Raw genomic sequence first — 24113 nt, forward strand, 5'->3', positions numbered from 1 at the left:
GCCACTGCCACATGTTATCCTCTCAGTGTATTCTCCGTTTGCATCAGTGTCGCTCTATTCAAGTGCAAATTAGCTAGGTCACTGCACGATTGTAATACCAAAGCCTAAGTGAAACGTCTGACTCAACAGGATGTGCGACTTATATACATACATAGATTTGATGTCGTTTTGCGGTTTAAAGTTAAATATTTGAGGGGGGGGACATAATGCAATAGGTGAAAGTGCTCCTCTGTTGCAGAGCACACAGGTGGTCTTATGTTTCATGGTGGTTTATGTCTCCATGCTTGGAATGACAAAATGTGTCCGTTACTGTGGCCCATGAAATTAGAAGGGCTCATTTGAAGGGGGGAACCTATGAAAAGAGCATTTTAATATGATCTAAAGAGGTATGGACCATTAAAACTGGTGATAAATCCTGACATTCAGTATGCATTTCCTTTTAACTCGCAGTCACATTAGATATTAGATTGAGTGGGCCCCTAAGCGTCATTTCAGACCCAAAAGGAACTGCCTGTAGGTTTGCCTGGGAACAGCTTGAATAAAAATAATGCTGTGAAAGGCTTATTCGCACTCACAATCACACTTAAGGCAATTTCACCCATAACAGGGACTAGGACTGGGAGAAAATGAGTCTAAGGCAAAAGACACCTTTTCTGAAGGTTTTTTTTCCCCTCTCATGCATACCAATGTATTTAACTCATCTGCAATCAAAAGGAAAGGTTAAAAATCTTGTTAGGGTCTCTCTCCTTTGGCATTGGGAGTCTAGAGGAAGGTACAAAGCACGTCCACGCACAGGCGGCCATTGGAGGAGAATAGAAGAATGAGATATAGAAATTCAGGAAACGCCCAAAACACAAACACTTGGCTTCATTGGTAAAAAATACTGACTTCTTGGCTGATATCTGTTTTGTTGTGCTGCTCTCTTTGGCTTTCTCATAACAGAAGTGAATCAAAGTGGTGAACTCCAGTGCTGCTTAACCATAGGTTGGAATTCAAGATGGGTCAGGAAGACATTTCTTAAAGGTCTCACTGTGGGCCAACAGCATCAAAATGTTTTCTTGACTTCGGTTCTCAGAAAAGGAAAAGGAGATGTTGGATCTGAAAAAGAAAGCTTTGCTCAGCAGTGGAAAAGAAGACGCTTCAGTTGAGGTTAAACTTAGTTTCCAATATGTGCTTTTATCAGATTGTGAATGCACAAGTGAAAATACTTATGGAGGTAAAAGCATACATGTATGTGTAACAGTTTAGTTAATTTAGTATGAAAACTGCTGTATTATATGCTGTTGTTGATGCACAAGGAAACATATCAGTATCATGATATCAATAAATAAAGAGCCGACATCAGCTTGTGCTACACGCAAGGTTAGGGCAGGATTTTTTTTTCCATCAAGCAAGAGCAAGGTCTAATATTTACAAAATTTTCAGTGAAACACTTCAAGAGTTTTAATCGGTGGAGCTTTCGTGCAACGAGAAAAGGAAGAGGTTGGCCTTCGTTTTGTTTGCTCAAATGACGCGTAATTATTTTCTTGTTACCTCGGTAAAAATAAATAAATAAATACAAAATAGAGAGAAGATGACATTTTACCTGCCAACTATCATCCTTGTTAAGACTGAACAAATCACCCACTGAAGATATGCAAAGGCAGTGTAATTAAATGTTTAGAGACTACAAGAGGAGCTGAAATGAAAGCCGTCTTGATCTTCAGAGGACAGCTTTCAAATCAGCCCCCAAACAACTTTAATTCTTATTTCTAAAACGATTTTAATGTTGTTTTCCGTACAGTGGATTGAAGATTTGTTTAGATGTTTCCAAATAGGAAGCCACTTTGTTCAAGGCTGAATGAGCAGTGACACGCGTGCATGTGTGTGCGTGTGTCGGTGTGGATGCATGTTCAGAATGGTTATAAGTGTAAATGTGTGTTTTGTAAGTGGGAGTTCTCTAAAACAACCTCATTAAGGAATAACTGACATGAGTCTATTACATAATTTAAATTCAAATGCATGTACGGCTGCACCTCCCTCACGTCGATGGGCCCGCGGTGCAGCCCGCCTATGATCTTACTGCAGATGCATGTATCTCAGAGTCATACAAATGAGAGGACCAGCCCTCATGAGGAGGATTTTTTTTAGGAGACTATAGATGAAAAAGTAAAAAAAAAAAGTTCCTATGAGTTCTTGGCTTTTGCATTTATCTATAGTTTTTATTTATTTATCCGTGTATAGCTGCTAAGCACAGTAAAATGCCATCTGTGCCTCAATAAAAACATTCTCAAGTCTGTTTTACAATTAGAGTGGACGAATTGTGAGCTTTGACAGTGTGGGTGACTCTGTATTTACTGCTACAAACAAACAAACACAAAAAAAATCCTGTTAGGATGACTAATATTTAGCAATAACGGCAGCATTATGGTATCATTTACACTCTGTTGTGCCTAATAAGTTGCAAACAGCTTTACTCGCCAAGGAGTTCAACAAATATATCCACGCTTTAATAATCCCATCTATGGAAGTTGTGTTATTTACATGAAAGAAGTGATTTAGTCTAACTTATTTGATTGCGTGCAATAATCTTGAAAAGGTTTTATTTTTCATGTCTTGTTTGCTACGTGCTCAATGGCTATCTTAATTATCTAAGGGGATCATTTGGATGCAGATTTCTCATTCCAGTATGGGCACAATTAGTACTTTATAGGCCAGTTTAATACACTCTCCAAAATCACAATGATTTGCTGGCACTTTCTGCCGTTTGTGCAGTCCTATTGCTGGCATCAGCTGCTCATCAGCAGGTCTTTATCTTTGTTCTCAGCTGTTGTGTTCTGTTATAAACACAATGAAGGTATATTAAAAAAAATAAGACCAAAGCAGATATCTGTGCGGTAGAAGCAACCAAGTGAACAAAAAAAGGTTCCCAGCTGCTCACGTGTACGATATTGTCAATTATACATGCAAATGTTTTCCAGCAGCTGTTGGTGTTCATTTTTAACCCTCAGCTGCACAAACAGTTAGTTTTATGTTTTCTTCTCTGTGTGTTTGACAGAGAACAATGGTGTTGTGTTAATATGTTTCTACGAGCCCAGGATGATCTTAAACTGCTACAAATTGGCTCACAACTCTTCTGGCAGGTTTTGTACAGTACTCGTAACTGTTTTTTCTGCCAATGTCATGCTGGCTTTGTGCTAAATTGACATTTCCTCAGCACAATGACTTTCACCGTAAGGGTGAGGATCAGATTTATGATGCTCAACCAATCAGACAGTCTTCACCGAGGCTCGTAAGAACTTTGTTTATTCTAAAGTCTAGAAAAAATAGCGGCGAATGAGAGATTTATTAAGCTTTGCAACCTAAATTGAGAGCACTTTATGCTTGACTGGAAAAAAGCAATGCAGATTTGTCCTACAAATATCGGAATTTTTGCTAGAGTAGTTTCTGGCATAACCAACTTTACCGACCTTTACCTAGGACAAGAAATAAAAGACTTCTTTAGATGTCAACAGGTGTGACATTTAGTTAGGTTAAGTAACTATGCTGTGATTGTCCTTTGTGTTTTTCTTTACAAATCTCCTCCAACACTCCTTCTCTACAGACATACTGTATCCAAGCACACCAAGTCACAGCTTCCATAATCAAAGGTGTGTATTTACTCTGTGCTGGGCTGCATCCACAGAGTTAACACTCCAAAGTCTATAATGCAAAAAAGGCCCTCAGAACTTAAAAAGAGGGCCACATTTGCCAAATTAGCCATTAGGTTTAGAGACTTTTATGTTAAAGACTTTAGAGGAAAAACATTGCTGGACTTTGAATATTAAAGACTCAAGAAAACTTGCAGATTCCCACATTGTTAAAACAGGGATGAGTTTCTCTGTAGCGCTTTTGCTTTTGCTCAATTCACATCTGTATTGTCCCCAAAGTGTTATCTCTAAGTGGCACAGACTTAACAAGGAAACATCAGGCTTTCACCTTGGTCCACCTCATTTACTGTAAACCACAGAAACAGCAAGTTTCCTCTCGTGTTTTTGTGCATTTGCCATATGTTTTCCCACAGGATGTTTTTTTAGTCTTTTTCAGACTATATGCATGGTAAAATATTTCTGTGTTTGTTGAATACATTATCACTGGCCCGGGGAAAAGCGTGATATTTTTTTTTCTTAAGTGTAGTATCTGATAAGGGGATAGCTTTAAACAAAACAAAAAAATATTAATTTAAAAAATGAGCAAATATTTGCTCTTGGCACTGCTCTTTTTCTTCTTCTTTAATTTGTATGAGTCATGCAGTTCATCTTGACTCAGGTGTGGCCTTCCTAGACTGGGAAGGGAGGGGTTGTGGGGGTGGTGGGTTTGGGGGTATGTGGTATAACTTTGACTGCGTGTAAGTGGGGGGATATTTTAGTGTGTGGGCTGAAATATCCCCAAAACGTCCTTTTTCAAACAAGATGGCATCCAGTCACGTGATTTAAAAAAAGAAAGAAAGAAAGGAAAAGAAACAAACTTTGCACACAGTCTATACTACGACCTCTCTCGCTCTCTTTTTAACCCACATTTGCAAACCACCTCGCTAACGCTTCCAAATATATGTCTACTTTACGTGAGCTTCGGCTCTGCCACAAAGAAGGACGTTTCCGCGGTGTGCGGTCGTGCTGTGCTGAAACTTCACGCTCAGGAGCTGCCCTGGCTCTCCTCAGCAGTGCATTCATAAATGCGCATTTCAGATATTTCTTATTTCCCAGTTATTGAATCGCAGTTTCCAGCCGGCAACAACAAGTGTTTTCACTGAAGTGTTTGACTTAAGAAGCTGTTGCCTGACTTTTTTTTTCCTTTTTTTTAAAAAAAGCCCATAGGTTCAGCACCTCGGACAGCGACCAGAGTGAGCTGCTCACAGTTCAACCTCTGCTCCCTCTTGAGGCCTTTGAGCTTCATTTGCAAACATGTATTTTTTCTACAGTCTGTATACACAGATAGATCCCCTTTCGTTGAAAAGCTATATGCAAACAAAAACTGATAAATGCACTTAGCCTATACAATACAATACCTTTTATTAAGCGGGACATAGGGATTCTTCTATAATTTCCACAATGTACATTTGGTGAGCAACGTCACTGAACATTAAATCAGTCAAAGCTACGCAGATTCCGAAATGTAGAACACACAATAATGTGAATATGTACTTTATAAATTATATCATTGTTACTATTTTTTTTTTTTAAATAAAAGGGCTCTAAGTCGTCTTCGGTGGCTGAAATATGTCGCCTTTTTTTCTCTTTTAAATAAACTCGTCGGCGGCCTACATTTGGCGTATTTTCAATATGTTCAGCATCCAAACGCAACACCATTGACAGCACAAAACATAAAGATAAAACTTCCATTCGTGCAAAAAAAATGCCTTGGGCGTGAAAGCACTTCTTCTGTTGTTTGTCCATATAATTCCATATACTTCACTTGGACGGAAACCATAAATTGTTTAAGGCTATACAAACATAAAATAGAGCATAACACACTCGGCCTGTCCAAGGTGTCAGTTCCTCCACTCCCCCCATCTTCTCCTTTGTCCATTTCCTCTCAGGTACACCCGTTTGTCTGTCGGCAAAGTTTGTTTTCCAAGCAAGGGGGGAAAAAAATCCACGTACCCGACAAGTACGGGCCACGTTGAATCATCCAGATTGCGTTAGAGTTGGCTGATGGATTTGAATATATGAAACTCCAAGGAAACGTTCAGATTTGACTAGATAGTGGACGAGTGTAGGTATACAGATATTCGTCGGCTTCCTTGGCTGACAGTTATTTTAGTTAAAAATAAATGGCATGTTTTTTTCGTTTTTTTCTATTTTTTCTTTTTTGGTTCCTCAACCTAAGCAGAGTCCCATGCGACGTGAGTCATCGCAGATTAGATTATAGAGGAAAGACTAGAAAGCCTGAGAAGGTGGAGTATTTCCATCCGCCCATTAGGGTGCCCCGTTCCAGCTTCAGATAGACACGGTCCTCCCGTTCAACCATCAGCAGTACTCCGTTGCTGGCCGCCTCTCTCGTAACGTCCTGGTCACCGGCGAATGCTGATATAACCGGATAATCATTCTGCATCAGGTTCACCTGCAATTAAGAGCAACGAGAAACTTGGAGCTGAGTCTTGTACCCAGGAAATGCAAAAATGCGCCCCACGTTTTTCGTAATTTCTCACCTGTATAGTTTGTCTGTTGTAGACCTTCACCACGTGAAAGCTGAAACTATAGATTCCCCTTCTTGGAGCCTGGAAAACACTCGTTTTGAGATCGAAATGGTTGCCGATGTTCACTAAAACCTGTGATAAGAAAGGGAGCACAATAAGACAGTGCTTTATTAGTATGATTATTTTTTATGTGCATGCTTAATTCAACACAACAGCTGGTTTTGTGGAAACGTATTGCTTGTGTCTGCTGTGCGCAGTGACTAAAAAAGAGGCGTATAAGCCAGTAAGCCTGGTGCTGCTTTGCCAAATGTTTCAGGCAGCACTTCAGTCGCACTTTGGGAAGGATCCCAATTTGAGGCGTATAACAGGCCGCTGTCCAAAGACCTCAGCCGTGAAAACTTATTGGAATATCTAATCAAAAGCAACACATTGCATATCTAAATGCGGCCGAGGCCTAAGACGCATGCGGTAAATGATCGTGCATGGGTGATCGTCTGGCGGCGCATCTCCAGATCACGCCAATTACGCACACGAATCCTTCTGAAACATAAAATAACGCCGAAGTCTTTAGAAAACCTCCTGGCTCGGATCGCACAGAGCGTTAGAAGTAATAGAAAATCAATATCGAGCAAGATCATAAGTTTTACCCACCCAACAGATTGTACGAAGAGAAAATTATATTTTAGAATAAAATCGGACTTGTATTGGATATGGGTGTGTTGACGCTAAATTCAGTGGACATCTGACCTGGTCAAAATAGATGGTCATGGACGTGTTGCTCATCTCTGACGGCTCATGGTTGGTTCCACGCACGGCTGAAAAAGCCACCTTTGCCCCAGCGGAGCGGACTGAAATGCCAAGTGAGGAGGTGACTGCGCCGTCCGAAGAAGGGTTCGAGTCGCACACCACTAGACACTTCCCCTCGAGAACTATGGGTTCCGTGTCGTTCTGGCCAAGGCAGAAAGCCACGCCGCATCCCAAGAGGAGGGTCAGTGCCAGTATGGCACAGCGTCCCGGGCAGCGCGCTGGCACCATGGTTGGATCGCTGATCCCGTGCACACTGATACAGCCCGGTAGCCCCTTGGAGGTTTGTTAGCTCTCGATCACCTGGTCCAGAGTCGGTCCCTTCTATCGTCCCCTCTCTCTTCCTCAATATGTGATGCTCCCTCACTCTCTCAAACACCTTCTGACACACAGACGCACTCAGACTCTCTCCGACTGAGACTCCCCTCCCTCCTGCACGTCTTAGTTGATTTTGGGAGAGTATTCAGACATCTGCGGTTGCAATTCCTGATATAAGAGAAAAATAGTTCTCTTGTAAGACAATAACATCAATGAGATCGTATATAGTTTACTTAATAAACTTGTAACCAGCGTGCGTAAAAGGACTTGTGCGTAAAGGGAAAAGAGACTGATCGTTAAATACCACAATCCTAATAAGCATGGTGTAGAAATTGATCATCCTTTATAATTATCCTATCAAAGCAATTATTTGTGCTTCAGCTGCGTGTTTGCTGATGGGAATGCGCGCTGCAGCACTTTGTACCAAATTAAAATGTCCAAAAAAAGATGTTCCCTTCCTCTATCCTCGTTCTGGCTGATAATTGTGATGAAACAAGCACTTTTCTGGCATTTCTATAAAGGAACGATAAACCACGACCTACCTGCGTTATCCATCCCGCTGGTGTGCTTTCTGTCCCACCCTCCAAGACTGTAAATTGAGCGCTCAGATCGCTGCTGCTGCTGCTACTGCTGCAGAAAAAAGCATGAGTCTCTGGGCTGCCTTTCGAGGGAGTACTCACGCCCATTCTTTGTGTGTGGCCACTGCAACGAGACTCCTCAGAAGTGCCCCACAATTAAGACACATTGCGTGGACTAATAGGTTTGTTTGCACAGTCATACGTGCTATGCTGGGAGCTTGGGGGCCCCTGAGGTTGGCAAAGATCACTCGCTCTTAGGGACTATCATTTATATGCTCTGGTTTTGTCATATCTCTGTCTGATTAATCCGAAATGAAGGGGGAATGCAGCGGGTAACCTTGCAGTTACATGGTACATTCAGCATGCATGTATATGTTACTAATTTGGGACTTAAAGCAATTTTTTTATGAATCAAATACAGATACTCGTGCGCCACCCAGTGGCGGATCTAAATTGTGCATAAGGGCTGTCAGGTTATTAGAGATACACAAGGGGGGTAAAAAAAAAAAAATCAAAGAATCTAAGAGATTAAGACAATAAACTTGTGTGGCATCTCACCTGCATGCTCCACTGACACATGGTTGTCAACAGTCTTCCATCACATCACAAATAAAACAAAGATCTCACAACCAGGTTCAAAGCAGGTAAAGCTTCAACAAAGCTCACTTCACCGAGTATGACCCGCACTTCTCTGTTCCACCCTTAGCCTTCTTCTTTTCAACTTCTGACATGCCATCATCCTTTGAAGAGCTGTAGAGAGTTCCTATCAGTGCTCCACACTTCTGAATGGTTTGAGGATGGGCTTCACAAGTATCGAACCTCACGCTGGACCTTTAATGAGCTGTCGTTTTCACACTTCCTACCAAGTGCTAAGTGGCTGCATTATACATGTACACAGCAGATACTGTAGGCCAGCTGTTTTATCCACTCAAGTAAAGGAACAGACTGTGTTACTTTTGATTTATCAGAGCTGGAATTTGTTTTAGGGTTTCACGCAAGTAAGCGATTGGATAAGATGAGCAGGTAGAGAATATATCACTGTTAATAAGTGTTGAAAGCTCAGACACAGCTGAAGAATATGTGACTTGTGCAGTGTGTTTCACATGCCTTTGTACATGCTAAGTCCTCTACTAAAAATACATTATTTTAGGCTTAATCATGGTTAATCCTTTGCTCCCTTCATTCCCATTTGACAAACACTGCACTGTCACAGCCGACTGACAAACCATGCGGAAGAGTGACATCAGGTATCCAAGAGCCACAGCTGTCCTCGGGCCTTTAGAAGGACACATAGCTACAGAAATCATCAAATGTCAAGTACGGGGGACAAGCAAGCAAAAAGGATGTGGCCTACATGCCATTACTATACCAGGGGCTGCTGTTGCCCTGAAAGGGACTTCACTTTCATCAGGCAAGCTGATCAGCTAGAGTGACAACAGGGTTATGGTGATTTTCCCTGACAGCTAGCAGAGCCTACTGGCTTCTAGGAAAAGGGGGAGGTCAATTATGGGATGGGTCTTAAAGTGAGCCATCTGTTTTTGCAAAGAAAATGACTTATCATCTTTCTGCATGTTTTCTCTGTACATAACACACATGCATGTATACTTTTAGTGTCCCTTTTTGTGCACAACTACATATCAATACCTCTGTCACAAATATTATAAATATTAGGCATATAACGAATTAAATTAAACAAGATCCACTCCATGTGCTCATGCCACTATATGCTTCATCAGATCTAAAATACCCACTATATCTGCCAGTCCATCCTTCTGCCAGTCCATCTGTCTATGTGCAGCTATAAATGACTCTGTATCTTCATCTTTGAAATGAGGTCAGGCTCTCAAACTGCTTCATTTTTGAGTCCTCTCTCTCACTGCTGGAGAATGAATGAATGTGGAGAAAGAGACTGTGTTTTGTCTCTCTTGTCTTAGTTCAGTAAGATGTGACCTCTATCTTAGCATGTGTGAGGAGACAAATAGCATCAATCTTGCCTTTTCCTCCCCTGCTAGTGCTGAGCTAACACCCTGATGAGGAGTTATATTGGTAATCCAGGGAAAGGTTACAGCAGGCGGTACTGTGCCTGCTAAAGCTTACTATTAATTTGTGTGTGTGGTGTGTGTGTGTCCACAGTTGTATTAATCACACTGTAGAGACTGGAATCTCAATAGCAGGATAAAGGTAGCTTTCTCTCAGGTAAACTAAGAAATTTTAGGAGTGCAGTTTGAATCGTGGTTTAGGGGTAAAGGTCAAATGTGTTCAGCCCCCCAGGAAATGAAAGTAAATCTGTGCAGTATGTGTAAATATGTACTCTGTACATCTACATGCGTCAACAGTTTACTTTACGGCCCTGTGGGAACTACAAGGTAAAATCTTACAAGTTGGCTTTACTTAAGTGTGCAAACTCATTGCTTCAGAAAATTTAGATGCAGCATCACTATCATAAAGGAGAAGTCAACTTAATTTCTGTAATATGCAATATACCTTAATTTAAATTACCTCATAAATGAGAGAAACAGTTACTGGAAAGTTGGAAAATGTGTTTTGGGGTAGATTAGTTGGGTGAGCTGTGTTATAAGACAAAAATGCACATTTATTGTAATTCTTGTTTTCCAAACATCGCATAAATCCTAAACTGCTTTCAAACAACCTGAACATGGACTCTGGCTAGAAGCCATTAACTGTTACAGAAGACTCAGATCACAGTGGCACATTGTTAGACCTTAACACTATTCTTGACCACACAAACACTGAACTATGTCTCATACCTGCGGTGTGGAAGGGTTCCTTCCAGCTATTTATTGAAAAATGAAAATATACATTGGAATATAGCATATAAATCAAAAACAGAGTTCGTACAATTCTAATCAGCTTGCTATTCAATATTTGTTATGACCATCTTTATTCTATAACACAGCCTGAACCCAGGCAGCTTTCTTGTCATTTCTTTAAGTAGTCTTCAGGAATAGTTCTCCAGGCTTCTTGAAGGACACTCAAAGCTCTTCTTTGGACGTTGGCTGCCTTTTGTTGTGTTCTGTGTCAAGGTGATTCCACACCGCTTCAATAATGTTGAGGTCCCGAATCTGGGGAGGCCAATCCATGACTCATAAGGTTCCCCTGTGTGTTTTTCTACCCAGGTATGCTTTTACTGCATTACCAGTGTGTTTAGGATGAAAGTTGAAGCTGCTGACAATCAGGCTCTTTCCAGATGGCATTGGATGATGGATTAATATTTGAAAGTACTTTTCTGCATTCATAATTGCAAAAAACACCAACATCAATGGTTGAAATGCAGCCCTAAACCATGACAGAGCCTCCACTGTGTTTAACAGATGACCACAGACACTCGCTGTCAAACACAGAGCTGTCAAACTAAACAAAAAAAAAAGGTTTTCCCAAAGATGAGTAGTTCTCATCATGCTGATTTGGGTTCAAGGGTGGTCACTTTTCTCATGATTATGCTTCAAATTACTCACCCAAAGCTGTAAAATTAGGGTGTGATATCACGGTGATGTCTTTGATTGACAGCTCCTGTCAGGAGAAACTCTCATATCTCTGTTGTGAATTGCAGATGAAGACTGAGAGAAGATCCAACCTTTACTTCCCATAACCACGACTCTCTGTTTAAAGCTAACAGCATGCTGTATTCTGCAGTAAACTGAACTAACCAACATAAGTGATCAGAGGCACTGTTGTACCTTTTCTATGAGTAAAATGTGTGATTTTAAGCTAACTAGTAAATTAGCATCCTTAGCTATAACTAGCTACGACGAGGAGTAAGCTAAGCCGGTGTTCGGTGGCTAATCTGTGCACATGAATGAATTCACCCCGACTAAAGAAATCACTCTGTTGAGCTTGAATGTTAATTAAAAGTCAGCGCTGTAGTTCAGACATTAGTTCTGCTGCTCTGACTTACCGAACAGAAGGATGTTAATTCATGCAGCAGGCTGCCAAAGATGAGGCACTGAAACGGTTTATATGAGAAACAGAGAAAAGTCATTCATTATATACTGTAAGAGTAACAGGCTGGACTCTTCTTCAGCTCTTGTTTAGAGCTGATTATTAACTATCTGCAAACAGCAGCATGTTTCTGTTTCTTTCCACATCTGAATGGACAGTAACAGTACAATAAATTAAGTAATCAATAACACTGCTGCCTTTAAAAAAAGAGCACTTCGATAACATTAAGACAGCATTAAGCAAAGATGGATTACTAAGAAGATTGGAAATTTTCACATTCACAAATTGCCTGTAATTCTAGTTTCTACCTGATATCTCAGTTTGTTGATGGTGATTCACAGAAATGTGTTCTAAATACTGAAAGCACAGATGTTTAACACACAATTAAAGTGAACAGGGTTTAACCACAGCTGTCTGGCTGAGGTGTTTTCCCCCATTTGTAGCAAACATTAAAACTAATTTAAGTTTCATAAACTCAGTCTGAGAGGGAGGGTCCATCCTTTCTTTGCATGTAAATACAACTTCACCTTCAGTCAGTATTCAGATATTAAAATATCATTAGTTGTATTTTAGATACTTTCCAGTGAGCTCTTATTGCATTTATGAAGTGACTACAGCTGCTTTTACTCAGCGAAATATGTCAAAAGAAAATGGCAAAGCTTAATACATATGAGCTGAAACTAAAATTTATGTCTACATTTCTGACTTTCACCAGCTCTTTATAGGTCTAGATTTGGAAGTGAGAGTTTTTATTTCAAATATTCAGGTTAAAAAGCATTCTGAATTATTATTAGAGTTATATGAAAGACTAAATGACTGTATGCTCTGTAGCCTACATCCTTTGAGAAACATAAAATGAAGCATTAATAGAAGACGCCCAGGGCAGCTGATCAAAACACTGTTAACAATAAATCCATATATTTTGCACAGTCGGCTGAAGATTGCTGGTGAAGATTAAATGTCCTCCTTTATTACTGAGTTAAGCTTCAGTCCTCCTGATGTTTCTAAAAAGACATCTACCTCAGTGGATCAACAGCACATCTGGGACAGGACAGCTGTGATGAAAGAAGAGGAGGAGATTTCTAAAAACCACTGGATCCAGAAATCCAGATCCAGCTTGGCCCCGATGGTCTCCTCCTCACACATTTTTGCCCACTGTAAATGTAGTCATTGATAATAATGTAGATTTTGCGTCATGCTTTAAATGAGAAGAACAAATTACATTTACATGAAACCTTCTCCCAATGTTTTACGTATAACATCTTAAAGTTTTCTATTATATTTCAATGTTTACAGTCTGCAGAGTTCTTTGTACATGTGTAATGGTTGTAAAACTGTTTAAATGTTCATCTACAATAACTCTGGGCCTCTGTGGAGTGTGTACAGCTGATAGCATTTCTTGGTCTGTGAGGCTAACAAAAACTAAAGGGTGACTAATTATCGATTCAAACATGTTGAAAATGAGAGCCAAACTTGTGTAAAACTGTAAACTCGCTAACAACTCTCTAACACATTGTGGGTGCTAACTGTTAATCTAGCTAACACATTAACAGTGAGAGTTACATAATATTATTTGATGTTGTACTATAGTATGTTAAGATGTGTGCCTATTTGAATATGTCAACATGGTTGTATTTACCTTAAATTAATAAGCTGATAGTATCAGCTAAAAGGATGAAGATGGTGAAAATGTCATTGGCCTCCATCTGTTAAACTAATCCTGTTTTGTTTTGTTGTCTCATTGTTGCCTCTCTAGTGGATCTGCTGTTAATGTAATCAATGCGAAGCAGTTAAAACTGATTATAAAACCCCTCTGCTACTTAAATGACCAGATCAAGTTTAATTGACTATCTATCTATCTATCTATCTATCTATCTATCTATCTATCTATCTATCTATCTATCTAAATTCTGCTTTTATTTTGAAGGCATTTGTGCTTCTTCCCACCGGAAGACGTTGGACCCGATGTCACCAAGGTGACCGGATGCTTTCACGGAATTTCGTTAGCACACAAGGAGAATTAAGTCATTTAATGTAGCCTACTCATGGATTTAACACAGTACCAGCTGTTCATTTTGGATCCCGGATGTTATCTTCACGGTCTTTAAGTAAAAAAGCTGTCAAATAAACGCTCTTTTAAAGTTTCACGACCTTAAAACCTTGCAAATATAAATTATCTTGTAACTGTCACAAAGTTGTCAAGACCAGCGGAACAAATGGCAGCTTCGAAAGCAGTCGTTCCCGGGCGAGCATTAAGGACGTCCAAAAGAACTGACAAATCATCCCCAGCGTCCACTCAGAGCTTTATGGAAAGGTAATCTGTCAGTGCATGCAGAGACTATACACGGTACATGCCATTTCTTCTTCTTAATCTTTGTGGCATTCAGCGCTCAAACAGTGGATCTGCTGTTTATAGACTTCAAAGTAAAAGGATTTGTAGCAACAAATACAATAACAGCACAGCGTAAATCAATTCAAGTGGAAAACACTTTACTACATGAATTAAGCAGTTGGATTCTTTCCCATTAAATGTAGGCAGTTACAACACAGAAAAACAGGTCAGTTAGTAGACGGTTGCTGCCTCTACTACCAAAATGATTCTGTTAAAACAGCTAATCGTTCATATTTAGCAACAGCGTTGTTTTTAATATTTGTTTTAGTCTGAACGCCTCAACGAGCAGAAATAATTGTTTCACTCAACAATGGTTAGAGTCTTAGAGGTTTGGAGTGCAGCCCGGATTTATTTTCATAATCTTTTCACTGATTCAAATATACAGAAAAATAAAATAAAATAAAAATACCAATCACGGTTGTGACCAAATTCAGTTGGTCTAAAGACATTATATTTTTCAGATCCCTTTGTTTATTTATTTATTTTAACTATATGCACATCTTAAATCTGATTGTAACATTTTAAGAAAAAAATATCAAACAATTGAATTATTTCAATCATTTGTGTTAAACTATTTGTATCGGATATTGGAGACTGGCCTTGAAAGCACCACATCACTGAAAATCATCATCACACTTTCAAGTTAAAACTCTACCATGCAAAGAAGAAAAGGGAGGTGCAGAAATGCTCATGTCTCCTTTTCTGCTCCTTCTAATTTCTAACTAAATAACTGAAAAATAAATTTTCATTCCCTTTAGCCTCAGTGTATTTGTATTTAGCATGAATCAGTCAATACAGAAATACTAACATATGACAAAATCTGAGCATGTTAGCACTGTGAGATGATGCAAGCCCATTGTAAAGTAAGCATGTAGGTAACAGTCGTATGCAGCTCAAAGCACTGCTCTGTACTGCCATGGTTGTAGACTTAAGCTGAACTTTTGAGCTCTAATATCACATGTTACATCTATTTTTGCTAACTATTATTACAGCTGCAAGAATTTAGTCAGTGAGAGGATGGCTGTTTGGATAATCTGAACTTTAAAGCTGTCGTATGAAATCATTCGCCTTGTTAAAACAACGCCCAATCTGGTTTCTTAATTAATTTATTCTTGAAGTAATTTAATCTGGTTGTTGATATGTAGTGAAATGACAGTGACTGAGCGGGCAGGTGATAGGAAAATGAATTTATTGCTCACTCAAGTGATTTAATTGGACAGCAATGGCATCATTAACCAGGACAGCTGTGAGCCAACAAACCTAGCAGTATTTGTAATTAGCAGGCATGGATGGATAGATGGATGGATGGTTGGATGGCTTTCATTAGACCTTTAGATCTAAAAATCTCAGCTGAGTTCTTTACATATTTATGTTTTTTCACCATATCTACTAAAACAGAACATAGAGATAAGTAGTTTCACTTTATTGCCAGAAGTGTATGACACGATTTCCAAGCAGTGTTTTCAGAACACATTTATCTCATAGACTGAAATCTGAACAGTAGGAGGCATGAAGGCACACTGTCACATCCTTGTAGTCATGTCTAATTACCTTTTCCATAGACTGCCATCTGAGATCCTGATTAAGATTTTGTCATACCTGGATGCTTCTACACTTTGCTGCATAAACCACATCAATAAGATCTTCTATCAGCTTGCCAACAGCAAGTAAGTACCATCTTGTCAGTGCATCTTCCACAGTTTATTAAATACACGATTATGTTAATTAATCCAATAGCAAAGGGACAGTATGCCTCCAAATCTTACAGCAGAACCTTTAAGTCCAAGGCACGGGAGCTCTGTGGTTTTTGCCCCAATTCTTCTTCTGTTTTTCTGAGAAAAAGCATTAGACCTTGAAAGAGGAAACTTTACAGCATGGTCCCAAGTTCCTCAACTACTTAAACATAAAAGCTTCGGCACCCATATGTGGTGCATTGATATTCAGGTTCATGTTTCTTTTTAGATATTTAGAAAAAATTACCTGCTATGCTCCACTGGTCTTTTACTCCAATTTTAATCCTGCCACATATCTCTGGATATCTGGCCTGAAATTCAAGCCACATATCTAGAGATCCTCACTGAGCTTATGTACTGAAGCATCTAGCTCTCCACCTTTTGGAGGCAATCCAAATGCACAAAGTTTACATTTCAAAATTGTGATTTTGTGATTGCATGATTTGGCAAGGATCATGACACTCTGTGGATGCACAAACTTGTTTTATTAAAGGTCTAGTTCATTAACACATTTCACGTTAGTGAAAAACATGTCCTACAAATCAAAATATATATTTATATATCATTTAGGACATATTCTGAAATGTAAAAAAGCCAGCCAGATTGCAGCCTATGGTCAATTCAACAGTCTTGACACATTGATTTTTTTGTTGTTGGTCAGAACCACAATCAGAACCCAAATGTCCTCCAGTAACTACCAAAGAATACCAAGAACTCGGTGATCAGTGTTGTCTGCAATGCCAAGTGTGTCATATTTAATACATGAGTATTTGAGAGCTCCAGGTCATCAGTGTGATTCTTTTTTGCAGTGTGGCAAAAATGATACAAACTGAAGCTTATACTATATGCAAATTGACATGAATTTCTTTCTTTAATTTTTTTTCAAAAGGTTCAATAAACAGTCGTGTTTTCCAAAATATCAGAACTTTCTGGAATGATTTCATGCTTCAGGCATCACAGGGTTAAATAGTTTCCTCTTAGTAGAAAAGATTATTCCTATAATGGAAGAATTCACTATTGAACTTATTCAAACGTGAAATTTCACTGCTGATGTTTTGATATTGTCATTCTGATGAATAAAACTTAAACTTCTTTTTTCTTGGCCACCCTGTAAGAAATGATCACACTAGACATACTGTACTGGTTTGTAACCTTTCTGACCGAGTCGGTCACTCTCCTGATGCTGTCATTGCAGTGCTCTGTGGAGAAAGCTTTACATTGCGGATTTCAGCAAGAATAAAAAGTGTATGGACAAATCTCTGTTGAGGATGGCCACGATGGAGGTGCAGGATCGACCCGAAGGTTACTATAAGAGGCTGTACTTCAAGACTGTAGCCGAATGTGACATGATCAAGTGGACGAGGCGGCTTGGACTCATCAGTATTCACACAGGGCTACCCAGCCAAACAGAGTGGGTCCTCAGGTGAAGTGTGAGACAGATAAAGAGAGAAAACCCAAGTTTAGTTCAAAGGAATTAGGTTTTCCATTTACTTTATGTATCACCTACTCAAACACATTTAGAAAGAAAAATATGTCATTATTCTTTCTCTAAATGCTCATGTTAACTACTTTTATAGTGAATTTTATATCCTTTTAGTTGAAAGGAGGTGTGTTGATCCGTGCTGTGTCTGTGCTCTAACGGGGATTTGGTATTTGTTTGGAAGCAGCTGTATGAAGCCTTTGTTCATTGTTTGCTGTTAGCAAATAGCAAAACTTTGGAGATCTACCCTCGCTGTTGAGAAAGTTCAAGGTTGGAGAGGTGGGGGGAGAACACAACAAGAGGATAGTTCAAGCTGCTGGTAATCAAAAACAAAAAGTATGGTTTGTTTTTGATGTCACACTTAATGACACTTTCTTATTAAAGGTGAGGAAGGAGGTCTCTTTCTGAACGTGATGTCTGCTGAGGGGGATGCCAGCACGCAGGGGAGAGCTCCCTCGCCACCTCCACCGCAGATTCTGCTGTGTTTTTATAACCTCTGATTAGAGGCTGTGCTGCACTCAATATTGAGTTCTGTGGCAGTCGCTGTGGTACAGAGGGGAAATAGAAATAATTGTGTTCCTTGCAGGGGCTGTCTGAATTGTTGAAATAAATTACTTAGCCCCCCAACCCCTCATCCACAGAAGACATATGCATGCACGCACACCTCAGCCTTCCTCCCACCGACTCAGACAACTCCCTATAGGGCTTTTTTTGTCTGTTAGAGACCATGAGGAGCATGCGATTTACCTTGGTAATAATCATTTCACAAGACGTCAAGCATACAGGCAGTGCAGAGTGAAATCCCTGGGGTCAGCTGCTGGAGCCCCCTGGGCTGCTCCAGTTTTTAACTTTGTTCCCCCACCTAATTGATATTGGATGGTGTCTCAGCGAGGCGCCGGCTGCATCACAGTAGGGGCAGCCCTGAATCACAGTTTAGACAGAACTGGATCAAGAGATTCGTCACAACAGCTGCAGTTTTAATTTCATTCGTTGCATATCATTTCATTAGCAAGAACAGCTTTAACTGGAGTCCTACTACTTCCCTCTGCTGACAAATGAGATGTAACAGCAAATAAACTTGTAATTTTTCTGATTTAAAGAGCAACGCTGCCAAACACTGCCCGGTTATTTTCACTGTAATAAATTAGAAGACAAATGGATGGATTACATTTTTGTTCAATGATTCATTTGGACTATTTATGTGGTATTTGGTATTAAAGAACCTGTTCACTTCTGCCATGCTTAGCTTCACTCTCACCTGCTCTCTTCTTCTCTCTCTCTTGCTTTTATTGCAAAACTGCAAAAAGTCCTGTTCCTACAATTCTACATTCTGTTTTCTAACTCTAGAAACTTGAACGTCACCTGGGAACTGACAGTCATGGATAAGTCAGGGCGTAAGAGCACTTTGGAGCAGAGCCGGTCCCAGTTCACTGAGACTTCAGTGACACTGTGCTGGAGCGGAGGAGACCGCTTGCCCGACTACCAGCAGATTTCCACCCTTCAGCTGTACGGTGTCAGGAGGCTAGCCTGCGTCAGCCCAAAGAGGTAAAGGCAGCTGACATCCATCTACACCCTTTGTTTCGCCTCTTGTCTCAGTAAAACCAACTGCTGTCTTTGCTTCCTCTGTCAGCCCTGTTTGTAGGTCCCTCATGGAGAAGTTAGACATGCAGACTCTAACTAAGAACATGCAAGTCATTGGCCAGGACAGATTGGTGCAGCTTAAGTTGCTACAGCCTGGCATCATCATCGGTGTCTGGAGGGTAATTACTTCAGGCATTCATCCCATGTTTTGATTATTATTCACTGGCTTAGAGTAGCAGAACAAGATACACAGTATTTATCACAGGGAGAAGTGACATCTTTAAGCATCTTTTTTTTCTAGGACCAGTGCTCAGTTGCCTTTATCATGTTCACCCTCCACTTCCACAAGCTGGTGGAAAGAAGCACTCAGGGATCTTCTGTTTGGTAGGTTGGACTATAACCACCCCCTCTTATGAACATCCATACAAGGTGTGCTGCGTCTCAAATTTAAGGGATGTATAGACTGACAGTATTGCTCCTGCAGTGATGCACTGTACAGTGGGATTTGAGTTTCTGAAATAGTTTTTCTTTGGAATTATTTGCAGTCCAATTTCAGAAAACTGTTTTTCTTTATTTGTTTGTTAAGCCATTTAACACTGACCGAATCAATCGAGCACAGAAAGGGCCCACAACTCAGGGGACGATTCAGTGTGATTTCTCCACATAACAGACAGCTTAGCAAAGAACCAATTTTAAATTGGGCTAATTGAGCTATTAGATGAAAATTCTCAACAAGGACAAAAGAAGAAGAAGTGTTAGACCTAAAATCATGACAGCAGATGAACAGTACCTCAAAGTCATGTGCTTAAGAAATAGCAAAACATTCAGCAAAGACATGGTAGAAAGAATGGTCTCAGTGGGAGGCTGGCTGTCAAGAAGCAATTCTTAACAAAGGGAAAGAGGGAGAAAATGCTGAAGTATGAGAATTACACAAGAACTGGAGTGAAACTCATTGGAAACAGGTTTTATGGGGTGATGAATTCAGATTAGAAATTTGTAGTTCAAGTCATTGTCAGTACGTCAGTAAGAGGTCAGCTGGCTTCCAAAGAAGAGCTTTGAATGTCCTTTAACCCTTAGATGCACACGTGTTTTGTTTTTCTTCAAAATCTTTAAAATGCAAAGTTGTAATATATTCATATTCCAGGTATTTCTCATAAAATATGTTTGTAACATGAGGCCATTTGCATTTTTATTTATTTTTTCATTCATTTATAAAAAATGCAGTTTTTGTATCACTACCCCACTCTTCCACAAGTGGGGTCAAGAATGACCCCAAGCAGTTCCTGTGGAATCTTCTATGAAACTTTCATTCTTAGCAACTCTGACTGTCCCACTTAAACTTCTGATGGATCAAGAATTAATTTTTACACAGTAACATACACGATTTATAGTCAGGGCTACACATAAGTGGTCCGCAGGTGTGCATTCGCTGTCAAAATAAAAGTATTCCCAGAAATTCTGAGAATACACGCTTCTTTTGCGGTGGAGGAATACCAAAGTAATTGCTTACGGAGCTTGCTTCTTCAACATCTTTAAGAGTTCTGAACAAATGTCTATCCTCCTCCAGAACATCTAATGTACGCAAACGAGCGCTCCAACTTCTTATCTGGTATGCGTCTTTTATTTTGACAGCAAATGCGCACCTGAGGACCACTTATGTACACCCCTGTTTATAGTTTCCTGTGCATTTCAAACATTGTCCTTTCTGATTTTTTAAAAATATTTAACATGGCTGCTATGAGGCCAGCTAGGATCCCTGTGGCCCTACAAATGATCCAGGACGGATGGGATGAAGAGCCCATCAGAGGCACTGACTCAGAATCTGACATCTAACATATAGAGTATCCAGACTACTGTCCCCCACACTGAACAAGGCCAGTCAGATACAGAGGAGTCCTCTGATGAGTCCTCTGAAGAGGAAATGGATATTGAGTCCAACAGTATGAGCCCCTCTTACTGCTCTAGCCACAATATTCTGAATTAGTCGGCCAGGGCTTGCACCTGGGTCTAGTACTGTAATCAAATGTAATCAAACAAAAGCTCCTGGCCTTCATTTGATTGACCATTCTTGTAGGAAGTGAGAAGAACTGGGATGTACCAGTTGGTGTGTTTTTGGGAGTCCTCTGCATAACCCATTGTACAAGGCCACTATGTCAATTCAAAGATTTAAAGATATTCGCCATTTCTTGCACTTTGATGACAAGAGGACCAGAGCCTACCGACTGAAAACAAACCACATGGCAGTTTTCTGCTACATATGGGGCCTGTTCCTGGTCAACTGCAGGCAGAAATTCATCCTCAGTGATTGTGTTACAGTGGATGAACAACTTGTGCCTTTCAGAGGGAAGGCCCAGCTTCTGCAGTATATGCAGAGCAAGCATACAGAAGTGGTACAAGTGATACAAAAACTGCACTTTCTTAAAATTAATGAAAAAATAAATAAAAATGCAAAAGGCCTCATGTCACAAACATGTTTTATGAGGAATACCTCAAATATGAGAATGTTACAACTCTTTGTTTTAAAGATTTTGAAGAATAACAACCGAGTTTATAGCAAAATGCATTGTTTCTATTTGGGGTCATTTTTGACCCCACTCGTGGAAGAGTGTACGTATTGGTAGGTTGTGCATCGAAGGGTTAAGAAGCCTGGAGAACTAACAATTTAATTAATTTAATTAGTTTTCAGGATTAGAATTGTACAAACTCTGCTGTCTGGTGGAATTGCTCACAGCTCTTGTCTACACTCAGACTCGCAGGTGCTCCAGAGGCTTATGAGTTATTACCCAACAGTAATTTACTTTCCATCCACGTGAAAACAAAAACATTTTCAGGACCACACAGTGTTAATGATACCGTACTTCAGCATAGTAAGGATATAGCACCCTCTCCTGGTTTCCTGTGGGAGTACAGCACTTTTATTTATTATGCTCCACAAAATTAATAGATCTTTGCCTTTTTTTAGGAAAATGCTTTTGTCATGATACCCCCCCCCCCCCCCCCCCCCCCCCCCCCACTAGACAGAGTTTACACTTTCTGGTTTTATCAACTCTTTCCCTTTTTCCCCTTTCAGTTCTTATGTGGAGCCGGTGGTCCAACCCCCTTTCTGTGATATAGACCCTGAATACGGTCTCCATGGTTACCAGCTACACATTGTTCTCCACAACACTGTATGCGAGCTCATGTCCGGAAGCTTTTCCCAGCTCTTCTGCCGCAGAAGTAATCCATTCATACCCACATTTTGTACCCACATTCATTAAGTAGCACTGTGAGTTATGCCAAGGAAATATGAATAATCTTCTGTACTGTGTGGGTAATATAAAAAAACCCCCACAGTATACCTATGTTTTACATGTATAGTAACTTTAAGAGGGATACAAAACAGAGTCCTAAATATCAAGAATTCATTTGCTGTGATTTTTTCCTCCCATTTTTTTCTGCAAATTTATGACTGTATTTATTTCCTAAGACCAATCGATTTGTATTTAGGCATGTACAGCACTATTTTTATGTGCCTCCATAGTTTGTTTCACATGTGTGACAAACACTTACAGGCTTGCTTTTTCAAACTAATTAAACCTCAGCTATATGGCAGGAAACTTGGATATGTGGAATAAAAGGGAGGTTATACAGAAAGGTATTTCAGAATACTGAATACTTTTGTGAGCCTGCGATCTATACTCTTGTCATAAAAAAAGAGACTTCTGAATTGCTGTTTGGAATATTTCAGCTTAGTACTTACTTTTTATTAACAGCTAGTCATACACCAGACAATACAATCAGTTTAGAGGCTACTTCACTCTAAGGATTTCCATTATTGTTATACATTAAGAGTAATTCATTCAACGAAACAAAAATGCAGAGAAAATGTTGATCATTGTAGAAAAAAGGGACACAAAAACACTTTCTTTACTCAAGTCTTCATTCAGTATTTTAAAGCGTTAATCCACATAGTCTAACTTTCATTCTTTAGGTGTAAGAACTGCTATATATAATAATCTACTGATATGATACAGCCTCTGAATTTGTTAAAATTTAGCTAAATTCAATAAAAAATTTGTGTTTATTTGTGTTTGATGGTTACAGCGCTTGTAGACTTAAACTGCTTAGCTGTCTTAAATTGGGTATAAATGTCTACACGCGGTGTTTTCTCTGTCTAGCTCAGATCTCTGATGGGCTGATCCAGCTAACAGTCATTAGCAGCACAAACCTGTCCCAGCACACATCTCTGTCTGGTGACATCACCCTGCCCTGGTGTTGTGAGGCCCTGCAGGGCACAGTGGAGGTATTACACGAGCATAAAATTCCCAGCAGTGGTGTGGCAGGCAGGAAATATACACACTGGCACTTATTTACTTTTCAACTTCTTGTAGAATTGCTGCATTATGAGTCTGACTCTGCTAGATGAATTTAGGAAGCCCTTCAAGTGTGTCACCTCGCCCGTTTCAGCGGAGCTGGAAAGGACGCCTGTGTGCTACGACTATGACGGTGAGCACTACCTGATCCACTATCAGGATTCTGACATCCAGGTGAAGATGAGGCTTGTGAAGATGAATGAACAGAAGCAGTTTATTCTCATCAGTTTAGTTGTCTATGTGAGTGTTTGCTATGTAAACAAGTATTTCAGTAGAGATTACTGATTGTTCTGGATTTCCCACAGAAAACTGGTTTCATATTTGATATTTGCTCGCTCCATAAGACCAAGATAACAGGTTGTTCATTCATTCAGTAAATGTTGTAGTGCAATGACTGCTCGTTTTACTATTATTTTGCCTTCAAGTGTTTAATGAATGAATTCAGTTTGAATGGATCTGATTTCTTAAAAAAAACTTCTTTACTCTCTACTTAATTTCTGAGTTATTTCTTTTCTTTGGATTCGTTAAGCTTAATCCTTCCCCTGTTCTTGTCACTTTGCCTTTGACAAAATAGTAAAGTCCTTGAAATGTACCATTTTCAGAGGAATGCTTCTTCTCTTTTGTTGTTAAGCACTTAACACTGACCTGTGAATCATTCGAGCATAAAAAGACAACTCGAGGTGTGAATCAGTGTTGTGTCTACACATAAAATACAACAAAAGAACAAAATATATTTTAATTGTATCTTCAGGCAGCCT

At 39.8% G+C, this 24113-nt stretch overlaps 2 protein-coding genes across 2 annotated transcripts; one reads left to right on the plus strand and one right to left on the minus strand.

Annotated features, from left to right (window-relative positions):
- Positions 1-5883: 5883 nt before the first annotated feature.
- Positions 5884-7192, minus strand: cbln2b (cerebellin 2b precursor). The gene is made up of 3 exons (XM_085362430.1): positions 6905-7192; positions 6170-6289; positions 5884-6081 (listed from the first exon to the last, which is right to left on the minus strand). The coding sequence occupies exons 1-3, from the start codon at positions 7190-7192 to the stop codon at positions 5884-5886; spliced, it is 606 nt and encodes a 201-aa protein (XP_085218556.1).
- A 6841-nt stretch (positions 7193-14033) lies between these two features.
- On the plus strand, positions 14034-23640 carry fbxo15 (F-box protein 15). The gene is made up of 9 exons (XM_085362431.1): positions 14034-14131; positions 15772-15876; positions 17138-17365; positions 18770-18967; positions 19053-19182; positions 19305-19387; positions 22074-22219; positions 23161-23285; positions 23374-23640. The coding sequence occupies exons 1-9, from the start codon at positions 14034-14036 to the stop codon at positions 23638-23640; spliced, it is 1380 nt and encodes a 459-aa protein (XP_085218557.1).
- Positions 23641-24113: the final 473 nt, after the last annotated feature.

The sequence above is a fragment of the Diplotaxodon limnothrissa genome, linkage group LG9 (genome assembly GCF_057381915.1).
Source record: "Diplotaxodon limnothrissa isolate DT_005_m linkage group LG9, D_limnothrissa_male_GT1.1, whole genome shotgun sequence".
Classification (NCBI taxonomy): Eukaryota; Metazoa; Chordata; class Actinopteri; order Cichliformes; family Cichlidae; genus Diplotaxodon; species Diplotaxodon limnothrissa.

Coding starts and splice junctions, on each gene's coding strand:
- cbln2b (XM_085362430.1), bottom strand. CDS start 7,192: ATGGTGCCAGCGCGCTGCCCGGGACGCTGTGCCATACTGGCACTGACC. Junction 6,290..6,904: donor TGACCATCTATTTTGACCAG/GTCAGATGTCCA, acceptor TTCTTATCACAG/GTTTTAGTGAACATCGGCAA. Junction 6,082..6,169: donor ACAACAGACAAACTATACAG/GTGAGAAATTAC, acceptor TCTTAATTGCAG/GTGAACCTGATGCAGAATGA.
- fbxo15 (XM_085362431.1), top strand. CDS start 14,034: ATGGCAGCTTCGAAAGCAGTCGTTCCCGGGCGAGCATTAAGGACGTCC. Junction 17,366..18,769: donor CAAACAGAGTGGGTCCTCAG/GTGAAGTGTGAG, acceptor TTCTAACTCTAG/AAACTTGAACGTCACCTGGG. Junction 18,968..19,052: donor GCCTGCGTCAGCCCAAAGAG/GTAAAGGCAGCT, acceptor TTCCTCTGTCAG/CCCTGTTTGTAGGTCCCTCA.